We start from the raw sequence: 17,300 nt of genomic DNA, 5'->3' as shown, positions 1-17,300 counted from the left end.
AGACTACAAATTAAGGAGGAAAAAAAAAAAAAACCCAACTCTGAAAAATCTCAGAAACTGATCTTTACTGACCAAGAATCTTAAGATACAGATGAACAGACTTACTAAATTGAAAAAGAGTCCTATTTTCTTCCCATAGCAAACATTATCTAGTAAAATTTATGTTTACTTTGGGTGAATCTATAGTTAGCAAGGCCCACTCATAAGGTATTTCAATACCTTGCTTGGCCTTTCAGTACTCAAAACACATGGAAATGAGTCATTAGTATGGAAAGCTGCTCTATATAATCTTCTAAAACAAATTCGTGTTTGTTTTCTCTGTAGAGATTAAAAAAAAATTTGTTTTCAGGTAAACTCTATGCCAAATATGGGGGGCTCAAACTTAGGACCCTGAGATCAAGAGTCACATGCTCTACTGACTGAGGTAGCCACACACCCCAAATCCAGGGTTTTGATCTAACAACAGACTTTATTCCCTAATTTTACGTCTAATTTTGTTGTCTGTTTTTGTGAGTTTAGAATTTAGTGTGTTTGGCAAAAAACACATCACCAAAAAACAAGTCATTTTTTCTTTTTACTGAATACTGATTTTGAGAAAATATATTCAAGGTAAAGGGAAAGAATTGCTGGGGAGGCCTTTATAGCTCTTAATTTGGGTTAGTCAAAAAAAAAAGTGGAGCTTAGGGAATGGCAGTGGGGTTAAAGCTTCTGACTTCAGCTCAGGTCATGATCTCATGGTTGCCGAGTTTGAGCCCCACATCGGCTCACTGCTGTCAGCACAGAGCCTGCTTTGGATCTTCTGTCTCCCCCTCTCTCTGCCCCTCCTCTACTCAGGCCCTCTCTCAAAATACAAACATTTGGGGCACCTGGGTGGCTCAGTCGGTTAAGCATCCAACTCTTGGTTTCGTCCCAAGTCTCAGTCTTCTGCCCCTCTCCTGCTCGTTCTCTCTCTGTCTCTGAAAAATAAACATATATATATATGTTTATTATATACTTATATATGCATAAACATTTAAAAAACAAGATACCTTGGAGTCATTCAAACAAAAAGCAGGAGCTACTTTTGTGTTTTGTGGAAAGGGAAATGGAAATTTGGGATACAGAGGAAGACTCGCCTAGGACACTGTTATTAGGACTTATAAGTAAGTCATAGCACTCTCCAAAAATCTGAAAATGAAATGGATCAGGGTTTTCCCATTTTTGCCCAAGGTGAGTTATCTGGGACCTGCGTTTATTTGAGTAAATTAATTGAGTTTTTACCTCTAATATGGAACGGGGTACCTTACCAGGTGAGGGGTAGGATGGAAGGGAAGCCGGGAAAACAAGTTCAAAGACATAAAAGGATTTGCCCAAGTCTATCAGTAAGTTTCTAAGAGAACCCGGTTTCCAAATCGGTGTACCTGGCAGTACCAGCTGCCTGAGAGACTGAAGCAAGGCAGACGTGACTCTAGGGTTAAACTCCATTAAGGTAGCATGCACCTCAAGGGCTGTGTAAGGGCTTCTCAGAAGAGGCCAACTTTGTGTATTTCCTTAAGACTAGAGCAAAACCCTTATCTCGGGGCCTAGGAAACAATGAAACAGGCTAAAAGTATGCTTAAAACACACTGAGCGAAGTTCATTAACGACACTTAAAATTGACTTTAGAAAGAATATAACTTGCTTCTCCTTTTTCTACTGCAAATCAAAAATAATGTAATGAAAAGAAACATTTTTGACTGAATTTCAAAGAGCAGGATGCAAAGGGTAAGGCGGGTGAGGAGAAAGAGAAAGAACAAGGAGGTGGGTCCGCGTTAACAGCACCTCGGGCTCCGCTTCTGGCAGTATCCGGGGAGAAAGTGCTTGTTTCCAGTCCCGCCACACCCCGGGTAGGGCCCCACCTCAGAGCTCCCGAAGGATCCTCGCCTTAGCCCCGCCTCCGTCCAGCTTGGCTCCATCCCGCTCCGGCAGTCTGAGCGGCTGCCGCGAGTCAGGGAGAAGCGAGGCGGGACTTCCGGCGTTTGAAAAACTTCCGGCGGGAACCGGAAGATGCGGTCACACACAGAATCCCGGGCCTTCTGACTCGCCGGGCGGGAAGGTGAGCTGAGCGTCCGCCTTGGCGGTGTTCCTGCGGGCTCGCGTGAACCCGGCGCCCGGGCTCCGGTAGTTTTGGGGCCATTTAAAAAATTCTAAGCGCTCATTTGGGAAATAACATCCCTTTTTAAAGTGAGAAGTGTCATTACATATTACGGTCTGCGGTCTGTATCTTCCAACCTACACCCGGAAAACCCCTCTTAGCTGCCGCGTGTCACCTGGCGCGTCTTCTCAGTCAAATCGCAGCTCTCAGCACGTAGGGACAGACGTGGGAAAACCCAGGCAAACCTAGCTTGTTTCCACACCTCAAGTTATCGGAGATGGGGGAGGAAGCACCCTTTTTACCATCAGATCATGGCCTTGTCTGCATCATCCGCATCCTCAGCAGCGTGTCTGGCATTTGGAGGCGCTGAATAACTCGAGGGAAGGAATGAATGGGAACTCTCTAGGCAACTTTCCTTAAACCTCCCCCGCGCTAGCATGTTATACTATAATGTTTGTGGAATGGGAAACAAGGCTGGTCTTGCTGTTTGGGGCTTTGGATTCTACCTACATAATTAGAACATTCCCTTTGAGTAAACCATCTCATCTACTGGATCTCAGGCTTCTTATTCATTAGGGGGGTGGGGAAGGACTGTCTGATTTCTCAGGATCTTTACAGGTCTGTTACTTTGTATTATGTAGGGATCTTTGCTGACATTCCAAGCACTTCTGTTTGTACCTTGGGGAAACTTCTTCAGCTGCCTCTTAAAAAGTTGTTCCCCTCTGCTCTTAACATTTCTAATTGTGGTTTTCCCATTTTTAAAGTAATATTTATGTGTGTGCAGGTTTCTTCACACCCCCTTCCCGATTTTCACTCACCCTAATTTAGTGCCTTCTCCCTTAGGACCATCACAGCAACTGATTTTGAATATGCTCTTGTGTCCACAGAGATAAGACAGCGTTGAGAGGGAAAGATCTTAAGCCACTAAGAATAAGAATGTTCTTCTGTACCATCACTTTTTCAAAAAGAAAACAATGAGTGCCATGTGTGATATTGCCTAATAGTTATGGGGGAAAATATATATTCCTTTATAGAGACCATTTTGTATATATTCTTATGTTCATTTAATACACGTATGTTATAGGGTAGCTATTAAATGCTAAGCTCTGTGTTATGCAGAAAAAGGCAAATGTGGTTCCTTCCTTCATGGTGTTTACTGCCATGAAGTAAACATGGGGGATGCAGACAATAAACAAGGATAATTCTAGATTATGTTATATAGTACTGTATAAAGGAAATAAATAGGGTCCTATAATAATACTATATTTTGGAAACCCATTTTAGGCCTAAAATGCTGAGCTGTAAGAAATGAGAAAGAGCTAGTCCATTGATAAGCATCGGGAATAGTGTTCCAGAGTGAACCTGAGATGGCAAAGAATCGTGGTTCATTCAGGGACTGAAAGAATGTTGTAACTGGCTGAAGAGCTGCAACAAATGGTAAATGTGGTTAGAAAGACAGGCAGGGGGCAGTCCTGTAGGGCATTTTAGAAGGTCATGGTAAAAATATGATTTGATTCTAAGTGGAGGATGGAGTGGGAAGTGGGAATGGTTTTTAAGCATTTTCTAAATGATCTTTTGGGTTCATATGTGGAGAATGGGTAGTAGAGGCAAGAGTGGAAGCAGGGAAGCCAGTTAAGAGGTTATTATAGTCTAGATAAGAGATATGGGGACTAAAGAGATCATAGAAATGTAAGCTGTATTTTGGAGGAAGAATTTATGTTGCTTATTAGTAGACTGGGAGATGACAGGAAAAAAAGATTTGCAAGGCTTTAGCTTAGCAAATGAAACTTTGGAGGATGATAGATGTATTATCTTGGTTGTGGAGATGTGTATACATATTCCAAAACTTACCATGTTTGTACACTTTAAGCATGTATAATTTATTGTATGTCATTTATAGCTCAGTGAAGCTGTTAAAATTTTTCCAAGGTTCTGGCTTAGCCACCTATTTAGATGGATGATGGTGCCATTTACTGAGATGGGAAAGACCGGTAGAAATGGGTTTTAAGACAAGAAATGGTTATCAAGATTTCATTGTGGGTATGTTACATTTTAGGTAAGTATGAGGCATCTACATAGTTTCTTAGGCAATATGAATAATTTATTATGTAAATCTGAATCTTAGGCAAGATTTGGGTTGGAGGTATTAGGATTGTTAATAAGTAGGTGATACAGATATTTAAAAGCATGGAAATGGATGGAATTTTGGTTAATTGAATGAGTCCTATGATATGAAGACGGGAACTTGGGAGGAGTGGAGATGGAGAAACAGCTCCTAGAAACATCAGTCTTTAAACTTGAATATGTATACCCTTGGGAGTATACCTGGCATAGGCAGTTTTGAAAAAATAATTTCTAGGTCCTTAGCTTCTATATATACTCTTTCTAGAACTAGTCTGAAACTGGCCTCCGTGCTCAAGCATATTCTCCTTCCCCACCTCCCTTTTCAAATTCATATTTTTCTTCTTGTCAGAGGATAAGTTTACATCTTACTCATCATTCAATGGTAACATTGCTTCCAGGGTGCCTAATAAAGGGGAATTTGGACATATTTGTTTCGGGAAAGAACAATATTTGTTTAATGGTTACTCAGAATTTTATGAGATTACCATGGGTGTGTCTACCCCTATTTTAAACACATTTCTGTTAAAGTGTGGAGTGAGAATTGGTGCATGGTGGTCTGTATGGGAATGTTCTGAATTCCGGTATATTGTAGAATGGAGAGGTGCGAGTAGATGCTCTAGTTGGGTTGTTTGTTGGGGGAATTTAGTATCTTCAGGTTTTTATTTTTGGGCTGGTCAGATTCTCCAGAGAAGAGCCTTTCCATTTTCCTCCCTGGAGAAAAGGTCTGACTAGGAGCTTAGTAGCAGAAGAGGACTGGTGGGGAGGGGTCCTCTTCATTTACTGTTTGGTCTGTATGTTTCTCATGCCCACAACTGTATTTGGTGTCCTGTAGTCTAAGGATGGTTTTATTCTTTCCAGACTTTTTCCCCGGGCAGTTGCTTAATAGCATGAAGTGGAGTAGGGCCTCTAGAGATATTTCTTTGCCTTAGACAACTTACACCAGCCCTTAGTCCCTTCATTCTTAGTTCCAAGGTATCAGGTACTGCTTCTTGTGATTTTTTTGATGATAGTGCAGAATAAATTGGTTTAGTTCTGAAGCACTCCCACTGCTGACTTGGAATTTTAATTTTTATATAGTGAAATCTGTTTGTCTTTTGGCTTTTGAAATTTTGAGTTATGCCTAGGAAAACTTTTCTTCCCCTACCTCCACTCTAAATTATGAAAATGGTCATATTTATTTTCTGTAGTACTTTTGTAGTTTTATTTTTTTTAATGAAATTTTTTTTATTTTAGAGAGAGAGCGCATGAGTCGGGGAGAGGGGCATAGGGAGAGAGAGAGAGAGAGAGAGAGCTTTTTAAAAAATTTTTATTTATTTTAGCGAGAGAGAGCTCGAGCAGGGAGAGGGGCAGAGAGAGAGAGAGAGAGAGAGAGAGAGTCTTAAACAGTCTCTATGTTTTGCACAAAGCCTGACTTGGGGCTCAATCTTGTGACCCTGAGAGTATGACTTGAGCTGAAGTTAAGAGTCAGACCCTCAACTGACTGAGCCACCCATGTGCCCCTTGTAGTTTTATTTTGTACATTTTATTTTTAATTTATTTTTTATTTTTTGACTATCTCTTTTACATTTATTTTTTAATTATTATTTTCCCTTTTTTAAAATTTAAATTTTAGGTAACATACAGTACAATATTGGTATCAGGAGTAGAATTCAGTGATTCATTATTTATATACAACATCCAGTGCTCATCACATGTGCCCTTTTTGGTACCCATCACCCATCTAGACCATCTCCTACCCGTCTCCCTCCATCAACCTATAGTTTGTTCTCTATTATTAAGAGCCTCTTGTGGTTTGTTTCCTTCTTTTCCCCTTCTTCCCATATGTTCATCTATTTTGTTTCTTAAATTCCACATGTGAGTGAAATTATATGGTATTTGTCTTTCTCTGATTGACTTATTTTGCTTAGCATAATACATTCTAGCTCCATGTTGTTGCAGATGGCAAGATTTCACTTTTTTGATGGCTGAGTAATATTCTATTGTGTATATATACCACAACATCTTTATCCATTCATTAGTCAGTGGATATTTGGGCTCTCTCCTTAGTTTGGCTATTGTTGATAATGCTGCTGTAAACATTGGGGTGCATGTACCCCTTCAAATCTGTATTTTGGTTTTTATCCTTTAGGTAAATACCTAATAGTTCAGTTGCTGGATCATAGGGTAGTTCTATTTTTAGGTTTTTTTTTTTTTGTTTTTTTTTTTGAGGAACCTCCATACTGTTCTCCAGAGTGGCTGCACCAGTTTGCATTCCCAGCAGCAGTGAAGAGGGTTCTCCTTTCTCTGCATCCTTGCCGACACCTGTTATTTCTTGTGTTGTTAATTTTAGCCATTCTGACAGGTGTAGGGTGGTATCTCATTATTGTTTTGATTTGTATTTCCCTGATGATGAGTGGTGTTGAGCATCTTTTCATGTGTCTGTTAGCCATCTGGATGTCTTCTTTGGAAAAATGTCTGCTCATGTCTTCTGCCCATTTCTTAACTTGTTTTTTGGATGTTGACTTTGGTAAGTTCTTTGTAGATTTTTGGATACTAACCCGATATCAGATATGCTTTTTGCAAATATCTTCTCCCATTGTGTAGGCTGCCTTTTAGTTTTGTTGATTGTTTTCTTCACTGTGCAGACTTTTATCTTTATGAAGTCCCATTAGTTCATGTATACTTTTGTTTCCCTTGCCTTGAGTGATATGTCTGGTAAGACGTTGCAGTGGCTGAGGTTAAAGAGGTTGCTGCCTGTGTTCTCCTCTAGGATTTTGATGGTTTCCTAGCTCACATTTAGGTCTTTCATCCATTTTGAATTTATTTTTATGTATGGTGTAAGAAAGTGGTCCAGTTTCATTCTTCTGCATGTCGCTGTCCAGTTTTCTCAACACCATTTGTTGAAAGACTTGTCTTTTTTCTATTGGATATTCTTTTCCTGCTTTGCTGAAGATTGATTGACCATATAGTTGTGGGTCCATTTCTGGGTTTTCTATTCTGTTCCATTGATCTTTGTGTCTGTTTTTTGTGCTGGTATCATATTGTCTTGATGATTACAGCTTTGTAATATAGCTTGAAATCCAGAATTGTGATACTTCCAGTTTTGTTCTTCTTTTTCAAAATTGCTTTGGCTATTTGGGGTCTTTTGAGGTTCTGTACTAATTTTAGGATTGTTTGTTTTAGCTCTGAGAAATATTTTGCACGTTTTAAATTATTAGTTGTGTGGAATATATTTTTGTTCAGGGTATGGCAGTAGGACTTAAATATTTGTTTTCCTCCAGAAAGATAGCTTGTTGTCTTAATACAACTTTTTGAACAACTCATTTCTGCCTTGATTTGAACTGGCACCCCATGATACACTAACTTTTTCTGTTTGTGTTTTTGTTTTGTTGTAGTCAAGTTCATATAACATAGAAATCAAAAGTTACCTATTCCTTTATGATCAGTATCTAGAAACACTTATTTGAAGAAGGCTGACTGGCATAAGCGTACAGTGCCACAAAGGGAAGTGAAGGAAAAGATGGAAGATTATCCTGTCCACTTCCTGGAGACTGTTTTCCTTTTGTTCTCCTGGTTTACTCTGGGTGCACTCTTGACTAATCTGCAACTACTGGACTGAATTGAGCTAAAGAGCCGAGGGCACGTGTATGCTTTTGTGACAACCCCTTTGTATTTCTATGAAGCATTCCTTCTTCTTCTAAGTGGAAGTTAGAACTGGAGGCATTGTAACATGACTGGTTAAAGGGTTCCAAGCATGTCAGAGTCTAATGTAGATTTTAGGGTTTGACATACACTCTTTAGGTAATAAAATTTATTAGCTGAAGTAAATTTGCTGACTTCCTATATTGTAGGATGTCTCAGGTTATTTGTCTCCGTGTTTTGAAGAGCTGGTAACTATTTCTAGTGACATTAGTGATTATTTTTTATTTTCCAATAAGTCTTTTATTTAAATACCATAAACTAAGGGAATAGATGTTCTTGTTTTAAGAATAACGTGGCTGCCTTTTCAGTCCATCAACATTTATTTGACTGTCAACTTTATAGATAGGCCTTTATATTGTAAGAAGATATAAAAGTGGGAAAATACTTCTTATCCTTAAAATAGTTTGATAAAGGACTTTATAATTTGCTGTCTGATAAAACATCTAATAGTGCTTGTGGTATATTCACTCATGTAACTCTAAAAAAACCTAAAAGTTGTCACCCTACTGGAGCTTACATTTTTCCAAAGGTGGCCCACATTCCTCAGGCTTTTGAAACCATTGGAAGGCTGTTAGCTGCTCTTATATTTGGTAGCCTCATAGGAGGGGAAACCGGTGTTTGGGCTTTTGAATACTTCTCATTTTTTTTCTGTGGCATTTTTTTTTTAACAGCGGAGCTATTGGAGTGTTAGTTTTGAGTGGCACATCGCTTTGTAGACAACGTAAGTGATCAGTTATTCAGGTGATTCACATCATGCTGATTTTATCTTCTGTTTCTTCCAGATGTCATCATTGCCAAGAAGAGCAAAAGTCAAGGTCCAGACTGTGGTATCCAAAGATGAATTCTCTTCCTTCTCAGAGTTGTAAGCATATTGGTTTCCTATGGGGTTGGGAGAATGATGTATATTTTAAGGACAAATGCATTCTGTCACTTACTAATGTAAGTCATTTGGGTTGAGGAAGACTGTTGTCTTTTTCATTCATTCACGGGACAAATGTTTATTGAACTCATGTTGTGTACCAGGCTCTGTTTCGGTGTTGGTATTCAACTATTGAACAAGGAGAGAGAAAGTAACCAAGTATATACCATGATATTTACACTAGAGTGTAAGCTCCATGAGAGCAAGGAGTTTTTTTATATCACTTCAGAACAGGGTTTCTCAAAATCAGCACTATTGACCAGATAATTCTTTGCTGTGGAGACTGTCTTTTGTATTGTAGGATGTAGTAGAGACCAGGAATGCTGGTCTCTACTAACTAGTGCCAAAAGGATCTTCCCAGTTTGATAAAATTGTCCCAGTTGTGACAATCAAAAATGTCTCCAGACATTGCTGGATGTTCCCCAGGGGGAAAAAATTGTCCTCAGTTGAGAGCCTCTGCTTTAGAGCACTGTACTGTATGTGCCCTGAAGTTATTTGTTAAATAGTGACTGATAAATATTAGGCAGTAATAAGTACTCTAAAAGAACATTAAACAGGGCAAGGGATAGCATGGTGAGTGTTCTGGTCAGGAACCATCTTGGATACAGTATTCAGGAAACTTCTTTTGGAGGATGTGGCAAGAGTCTAAATGAGATTTGGAAGTAACAACTTGCAAGGATACGGGGATGGGTGTTCCACGTGGAAGGAACAACAAGTGCAAAGACCCCGAGGCAGGAATGAGTTTGGTGTGTTTAGGCAACAGCAAGACAAGGGTGGCCAGACAAGAGTCACCAAGGCTGAGAGTGACTAGAAATGAGATTGGAATGGATGGGACCTAATAGGCCTTGACAAGGTGTCAGCATCTTATTTTGAAGTTATCTAACTGGACCAACCTGAGTTTGCTCCTAAGTGAGTCACAGATACACCAGGTGGAGTTGTCACACAAAGTAAACTTTATTTGCAACAAGTAAGGAGATCACTGGGAATATCTTGCAAAGCTGTGACTCCCCAAAAGAGGGTGAATAGGTACCTTTTGTTTAGGGTTAGGATGACAAGAGAAGCCTTGTCATTGTATGTGGAGGTGGGCATAAGGTCACACATGCACCTTAAGGAAACATGCCCATACATACATTGCATGTTATGTAAGTGAGGCTTGTGGCCCTCCTTGGGTGGAGGTTTTAGTATTATAACAAGGTAAAGGTAATTGCTGGACATTTCAGGGGTCACCCTAAGGTCTGTCTGTGCAGGTGCGAGTCAGGTTTAGCCCAAAGGGACTGGGTGGACTGGCCCTGCAAGAGGTCTTGTCAGGGAAGTCCCATCACCTGAAGGGTGGTTTTGGGTTTCATTTGCCTGATTTAAGGGATAAGTTGCCAGAAAGAAGAACTTAAAGGAAAATGTAAGACGGGAAAAATGTTAGTACAAGCAAGTGGGCAGTAAAGGTCAGGTCTTGGGGTCTAGCTGGTGACAGGGGGTTGGGAAGCCATTGGAAGGTTTGGGCAGAGATGTGACATGATCCGGTTTACATTTGTAAAAGATCATTCTGGTTTCTTGGTGGAGAGCAGACTGTAGGGGAGCAAGAATGGAAGCAGGGGATCAGTTAAGGAGATTATTGTAGAAGTCTAGGGTCCTGGAAGTGAACGTGGTGAGGAGTCTAATTTGGGATATATATATTTATTTATTTAAGTTTATTTAGTTATTTTGAGAGAGAGAGAGAGAGAGAGAGAGAGAGAGTGAGTGAGCTGGAGAGGGGCAGAGAGGGAGAGAGAGAGAATCCACTGATGTGGTCAGTGCATGGAGCCCGATGCGGGGCTTGAATTCACTAACCGTGAGATCATGACTAGAGCCGAAGTCGGATGCTTAACTGATTGAGCCACCCAGGCACCCTGGTGCTGGCTTTTTATGTAATTTAGGATGTTTCCTACAGCTATTTCCCACTCTTTACATTGGTTTGAGGAACTTCATTTAAATTAATTTGATTACCACTTAGGAAATTGTTAAAGTGCTTTCATTGGTATAATAGCAAACCTCACAGACTGTGGTGTGACACCACCCAGTAACTTGCGATACGTAATGAATGATTTCCTCTGTCTTGAGTGAGTGAGTGAGTGAGTGAGTGTGTGTGTGTGTGTGTGTGTGTGTGTGTGTGTGCGTGCGCGCATGCGCTGTATAGGTGAGAGGGGAATGGAGACACCTGTGATTCATCGCATATCCGGACTATTTTTACATTGGCCTTTGATCAGCTCTTGTTTCAGTACTTAGCAATATGTATTCATAGCTTGTACTCACATCATTCCATTTTACATTAAACACTTCCTACTTTATTCTTTTTTTTTTTTTTTTTAAACGTTTATTTATTTTTGAGACAGAGAGAGACAGAGCATGAATGGGGGAGGGTCAGAGAGAGGGAGACACAGAATCCGAAACAGGCTCCAGGCTCTGAGCTGTCAGCACAGAGCCCGACGCGGGGCTCAAACTCAAGGACCGCGAGATCATGACCTGAGCCGAAGTCGGCCGCCCAACCAACTGAGCCACCCAGGCGCCCCCCTTATTCTTTTTTCGAGAAGCGTGTCTTTTTGTCTTTAACATTTGGCTTCATTTTTCCTTCATTTTCTATCAATTTACTCCTAGATCATCTGCCTCTGAAGAAGATGACAAGGAAGATAGTGCCTGGGAGCCCCAAAAGAAAGTCCCCAGAAGTCGTAAGCAGCCTGTTCCCAAGGAATGCAAACCAAAGAGGGTGCGACGGGTAAAGAAGACCACCCTACAGATGAGTGATGGCTCGGAAGGTGTGGCTGTTAAGGAGGAGCTGGTAGGTGCTTTAGTTGGATGGAGAGAACACTGCAGTGCTTTCCTAATTGGCAACGCTGCTTTCTTCTAACAGAGAAAAGGATGAAGCAGGTAGATGACAAAACTTCTTGGGCAGTGGTATTCTCTGCTGTGGGCCTTAATAGTATTTATCATCAGGTCCACTGTATTGGAATGGAAAGGGTATTAATCAACTCACATATTTTTTGCTATAAGCAAACACTATATCTCTACCAAACTGGATTAAAAAAAAAAGCCAAAAAATAAGTTATAGACTTTATTGCATTACAAAAAAATTAATGCATCTCCAAAATCATTCTCTGTGCTATTCCTTTAAATAACTGCTTCCATAGTACATTTGAAAGAATACTCTTAATATGTAACAGAAGCCTGACTTTCAAGGGACATATTTATTATGTATGGTTGGGGACATTACATTGTACTTTCCTGTGCCCTTGGATAGGGCTTTTATTTAAATCAGTCTTTTCTCCTATTATCCTCTGTTTCTTCATCTTTGCATACAAGCTTTTCACTGAACACACTTTTAATGGGCGAATGGGCATTACCTATAGCTGAGAAAGTGTTGACTTATATCATCTTGTTGGCAGAATTTGGAGGTTTTTTCATTAAGCATGGCATGGCTTTACTTAAAGGTAGCTTGCTTGCCTAACCTATGAAACATCTCTTAGTTCAGTGGTTGTTGGTATTAGAGTCATAAACCCTTTGAGAATCTGATAAAAGTTATGAATGCTCTCTTCCCATGCCTGTCTTCTAAATTTTAAAGTATGGTTCAAGAAGTTACAGTTTAAGAAACCTTGTCATGGTGACTTCTTGATCCTTCCAATGATGCTCAGTTATATGTGTATAAGGGGAAAAGAGAATTCAAATAGAAAGTCTCTCACTTAAGAAACATTCTGGGGAGCACCTGGGTGGTTCTGTCAGTGAAGCGTGCGACTTCGGCTCAGGTCATGATCTTGCCGTCCATGATTTCGAGCTCCGTGTTGGGCTCTGTGCTGATACCTCGGAGCCTGGAGCCTGCTTCGGATTCTGTGTCTTTCTCTCTGTTCCTCCCCCGCTCACACTCTGTCTCTCTCTCTCAAAAATAAACAGAGATTAAAAAAAATTACATTTAAAATAAGAAACATTCTGGGAAGTTTTTAGAATTTCTTCCAGAATTGTCAAAATTCACATGTTTTATACCTCAGTGAAAGTACTTTTAGCATGTTAGAAGATTTCATTTCATTGGATTTGGCATTTTGCTCCTCTAGCCACCGCCAAACAAAGTAATTGAAAACCTTATTTTGGGTCGAGCTAGAATTGGTAGCCTGCTGATAACTTTGTTTTTACTAAACATCATAGACAAAATTCATCATTATTTAGTGTCTTCCTCTCTGTGTTGCTGGCATTGACCAACCCATTGGCCACTCCTCTTTGTTTTTTGAAGACTTCAGCTCAGCTCCTACTTCACATCTCTCTTTGCCACCTTCTGCCATTGTTTGTAGTGATTTCCCCTCCACTGGGATGAGCTCCCTAATGCCCTATGTTCCTGGTTCTTTGACCTTCTCATCTCCAGGGACTGTTTCGTCTTCTCTGCCTCTATCACCCCTCTCATGAACTCAGCCTGAATCCTGTCATCATTAGAAACTGTTACTACTGGCATTCTTATTCAGCCATCCCACTTTTGGGGCACTATCTCACCATTTCCTGTTCTCCCAGCTCCCTGTTTAGGTACTCTCACTGCCACTGTTTTATAGCCTTGACACAACTTCTCACTGGTAGCTCTCAACCTGTGGAACTTGAAAAAATGTCAGTGACAAGGTCACTCTAGTGTTCTAGTGACAACCTCTGTTCTAGACCAGTTAAGCCTGGAAAGAATTGTGGGGGTTAACCTGAGCATCCGTGGTATTACTTTCCTAAAGCTCCTCAGGTGACTTCTGTGGACAGCCAGGGCTGAGAGCCATGACCCAGATCTGCATCACAGATCACTGCCAGTCAGCCCTTTTCCTGCCTTACCTAGCCTAGACTACATAGTGTCTCATTTAAATCACTTTTTATTAGTCACACCAGTTTTGCCCTTCTTGCCTTCAGTCACCTGTGGATGATCAACCCGACACTGGGTGAGCCATCGCCTCTCTTCTGCCAGCACTGAGCAGCTGACTGTTGCTGAAAATGGCCTTGACCTAATTTGTTTTCCTTTAGATTCATAATCTCAGACCTCAAAATTACACTAAAAATACCTGGTAGACTCATTTTTTTTTCTCTGGCAGATTTGTGTTTCCAATTTTTTCTCTTTTCTTCAACTTCCTAAATTTCTTCCTCCTCTTTCCCTCTCAGCTGATGACATTGCCTTTTGCATATTTGAGAATATATGGAGCTTCCTGTTGTCTCACAACCGGGCTAGCTGTATTTGTGTTCATTGTCCTGTTACAGTGGAGGAAATGTCATCCCTCCTATCCAGAGTTAGTCCCACTGCTGGGGCTGTCAATGCCATCCCCTCTGGATCAAGGTCTGTGTCGTTAGGCATCCCCTTTCTTTTTTCTTGTCAACTTTTCTTCCAGTGGCTCAGTTGCTACAGAGTGTAAAAATGCTCTTTAAAGTCTAATTTTTAAGAAGCGTCCCCTTGACTCCTTATCCCTCTCCAGTTCTCTGTCAAGCTCACACAGTACAACACAAGGCAAGGCCAAGGCCTGCTGACTGATTTGACTGGAAAAGACACAATGAGCCACATTTTTACCTTAGTTTACTACTTTTGGAGACAGCAAAAAGAGGAGTGATCTGATTTTTCTTGGATTTAGTCATAGGCTACATAACAACCATTTGGAGTGTTAAGGCTGATTAAAAAAACCAATGAAGGCAGAAGAGAATGAGCTTTGATTATTCAGTCTGCCAAAGATTGAGGTTGAATATAAGGAGGGAAATGTTCTGATGGAGGCATGTTAAACTTGAGTATGTCACTAAGACAGGCTATAGAATCTTATAAAATGGGGAGATATTTCCCTATGTTTTTGATAGTTTAGATCCACATTTCTCAAAATTATTGGTCTTTGAACCCCTTTACACTCTTAAAAGTTACTGATGACCACAAGGAACTTTTGGTTATGTGGGTTTTTGGTACTGATATTTACCATATGAGAAATTAAAAATGAGAAATTAAAATATTGATCAATTTAAAAATAATAAACCTATTATATGATTATGCAACTAACACTCTCGTGAAAAAGAAGTATATATTTTCCCAACCAACTACAAAAAATTAGAAGAATGACACTGTTTTACATTTTTGCAGATGTCTGACTTACTAGAATATGACAGAAATTGTATAAAGAACACCCGCCTCCACACAGATACATATTTGGAAAAGGGAGAGGTGTTTTAAAAGCTTTTTTCAGATAAATGTGGATATTCTTATTCGATGCAGTACCAAAACTTAGGAAGTGGTAGTTTCTTAAAAGTTTGTTTCATTGTGGAATCCGAAATCAAATTAATGAACTTTTTTAGACAATTACATTAAAACCCTTTGGTCTGTGTTATTTGGATGGATCTTTCACCCATGCATGAATATGTGACATAAAGTATATCAGTCTTTTGCAAAATATCGATTCACTAATTTATGCAGATCTCCCAAATGTTAGCATCTTTCATTATCTGATGATAAAATGTTACATTTATTAATATAATCACCAGTCTCATCACGGTGTTGGGAAGCTGTCAAGTTCACAGTGTATACAAATTTTTCAAAATTCTAATTTTCGCTTTTAAATCTTGAATTTTACTGTTGGTTGCAAATGTCAGGTGTGTCCTTAACAGTGACAGTCTCAGTTCATTTATGAGAAAATGTCTGCCAGATCCCGTCTGAAAATCCATAACTTGTCAGTCATTATTTCAAGTAAACATGGTGGTGTATGGAAAAAGAAGCCAGTTCAGTTCACAACTGACACAGGTGCAGGAGAGCTTTGCTTCAGACAACCGGTGCATATCTGTATGCACCCGCACGCAGCAGAAGTGCTTTACGTGGACTGACCAGTTCAACATAGAGGATTAAAGAGGTGTGTTTTCAAGGAATGAAACCTTAAAAATTAGTAATTTTTAACTGCATTGTGGAACTCAACATTGTTTTATTCTAAGTGTGTGGCTGTGGAGGGAACGGTGATTGCTAGTACTGCTTTGTGTCATTGCCTTTGGGTGTTGCTACCGTTGCTCTCGTACCATCAGTGAATGTCAAAAAAAAAAAAAAAAAAAGGCAAATAATGTCTTAGCGTTATTTTGAATGGAGTTGGATCTCATAGACCCTGAAAGGGCTTTAGGGCCCCCAGGGGTCCATGGACAACACTTAGAAACACTAGGTAAGTCTTACCCAAAGACTCCAGAGAGGATACCCTTAAGGGTCTTTATGACTGTTGACTTTTCTTCTTTTCCTCTTAGTCATTTTACTTTTTCTTCGTTTTTTTGTCTACTTCCTTTTCCCTCTCCTAGGAGGTGGTCTAGGTGTGGTAGTGGTGGTGTTCACAGATATTTTAGTGCTTACCCTTAGCGAGGCAACATGATCAGCACTTCAATTGTATGAGCTTACTTCATCCTCACAACAACCCATTGAGGCAGATGCTGTTGTTATCCTGACTTTATAGATGAGAAAGCCAAGGTGAGAAATGCTAAGTGACTTGCTCATGGGTAGCATGTAAGTCATGGAACTGGGTTTTTTTTTTTTTTTTTTTTTGACGTTTGATTTATTTTAGAGAGAGAGTAAGAGAGAGAAAGACAGAGACAGAGTGTGAGCAGGGTGTGAGAGAGTGTGACAGAGTGTGAGAGAGAGAGGGAGACACAGAAACACAGAACCTGAAGCAGGCTCCAGGCTTGGTGCTGTCTGTGCAGAGCTCAAAGCAGCGCTCGAACTCATGAACTGTGAGATCATGACCTGAGCCAAAGTCGGACGCTTAACTGACTGAGCCACACAGGCGCCCCTGGAACTGGGTTTCTAAGTTAGCAACATGATTTTGTCAGCATTTCAGGAAACGGTATTATCTCTCTTGGGTGGTTTTACATCAGCCGTGCTCATAAGAGTGGTTTAATAATTAATGACATTTTTCTGACTGGTATCATCACTCCTCAGAGGTTGAAGTAAGTAGGCACTTAAATGAGAATCAGAAATTTACTTGATGAGCATGGATTCAGATTGGGAGAATTAGATAAATCCATTTTTTTGGGTCTATTGAATGCCTACTGTGGCCTAGGTATTATGTTTGTCACAATGACATCAAATGTTTTAAATGCACATATCTAAGGTAGTCTGGTCTGTCCATCTCACAGGAGGGCTATCTTACCATTGGGACCAAAATACTCAGAATCTGTATGCTAAGCTTCCCTCTTCCTTGCACCTTGCTTAGAAGAATGCTGGTCATATTTGCTTTTTACAGTTCCTCTTTTTCTTCTCTTCTGTGGCTGACAGCCCTCTGTATGATTGACACCTTTCTTTTGCTATGTCAAGTCATATGATCAGAGTTATTATCAACTCATATGGACCTAGGACTTGTTCTATTTTTATATCTCTGTTCTTACCCATTATGTTGCAGCTAAAAATGTAATACCCAGAGGGCTACATCATTTCCAGGTTAGGTGGTGGGAGGGGTGCTCTTTATTGTAGTTTCCAGTATTTTCAGTAGT

At 40.1% G+C, this 17,300-nt stretch overlaps 1 protein-coding gene across 7 annotated transcripts in view; it reads left to right on the top strand.

Annotated features, from left to right (window-relative positions):
- Nucleotides 1–1,995: 1,995 nt before the first annotated feature.
- SRBD1 (S1 RNA binding domain 1) overlaps nucleotides 1,996–17,300 on the top strand; it is a 204,855-nt gene continuing 189,550 nt past the window's right edge. For 2 of the 7 annotated variants that reach the window (XR_006200646.1, XM_042932179.1), the window contains exons 1-3: nucleotides 4,077–4,153; nucleotides 8,701–8,780; nucleotides 11,466–11,646. Coding sequence is in view for 6 of the 7 variants with exons in the window: in XM_042932179.1 (XP_042788113.1) it covers nucleotides 4,130–4,153; nucleotides 8,701–8,780; nucleotides 11,466–11,646 (285 nt within the window). In the remaining variant the exon portion in view is untranslated. Of the gene's footprint in view, nucleotides 2,075–3,532; nucleotides 3,551–4,075; nucleotides 4,154–8,700; nucleotides 8,781–11,465; nucleotides 11,647–17,300 lie in introns of those variants that run through there. The other 5 variants (XM_042932176.1, XM_042932175.1, XM_042932178.1 and 2 more) reach the window with 4 other exon arrangements.

Source organism: Panthera leo, chromosome A3 (assembly GCF_018350215.1).
Source record: "Panthera leo isolate Ple1 chromosome A3, P.leo_Ple1_pat1.1, whole genome shotgun sequence".
NCBI lineage: Eukaryota > Metazoa > Chordata > Mammalia > Carnivora > Felidae > Panthera > Panthera leo.
The sequence above is the reverse complement of the archived record's forward strand: the minus strand, read 5'-3'. Positions and strand labels throughout refer to the sequence as shown.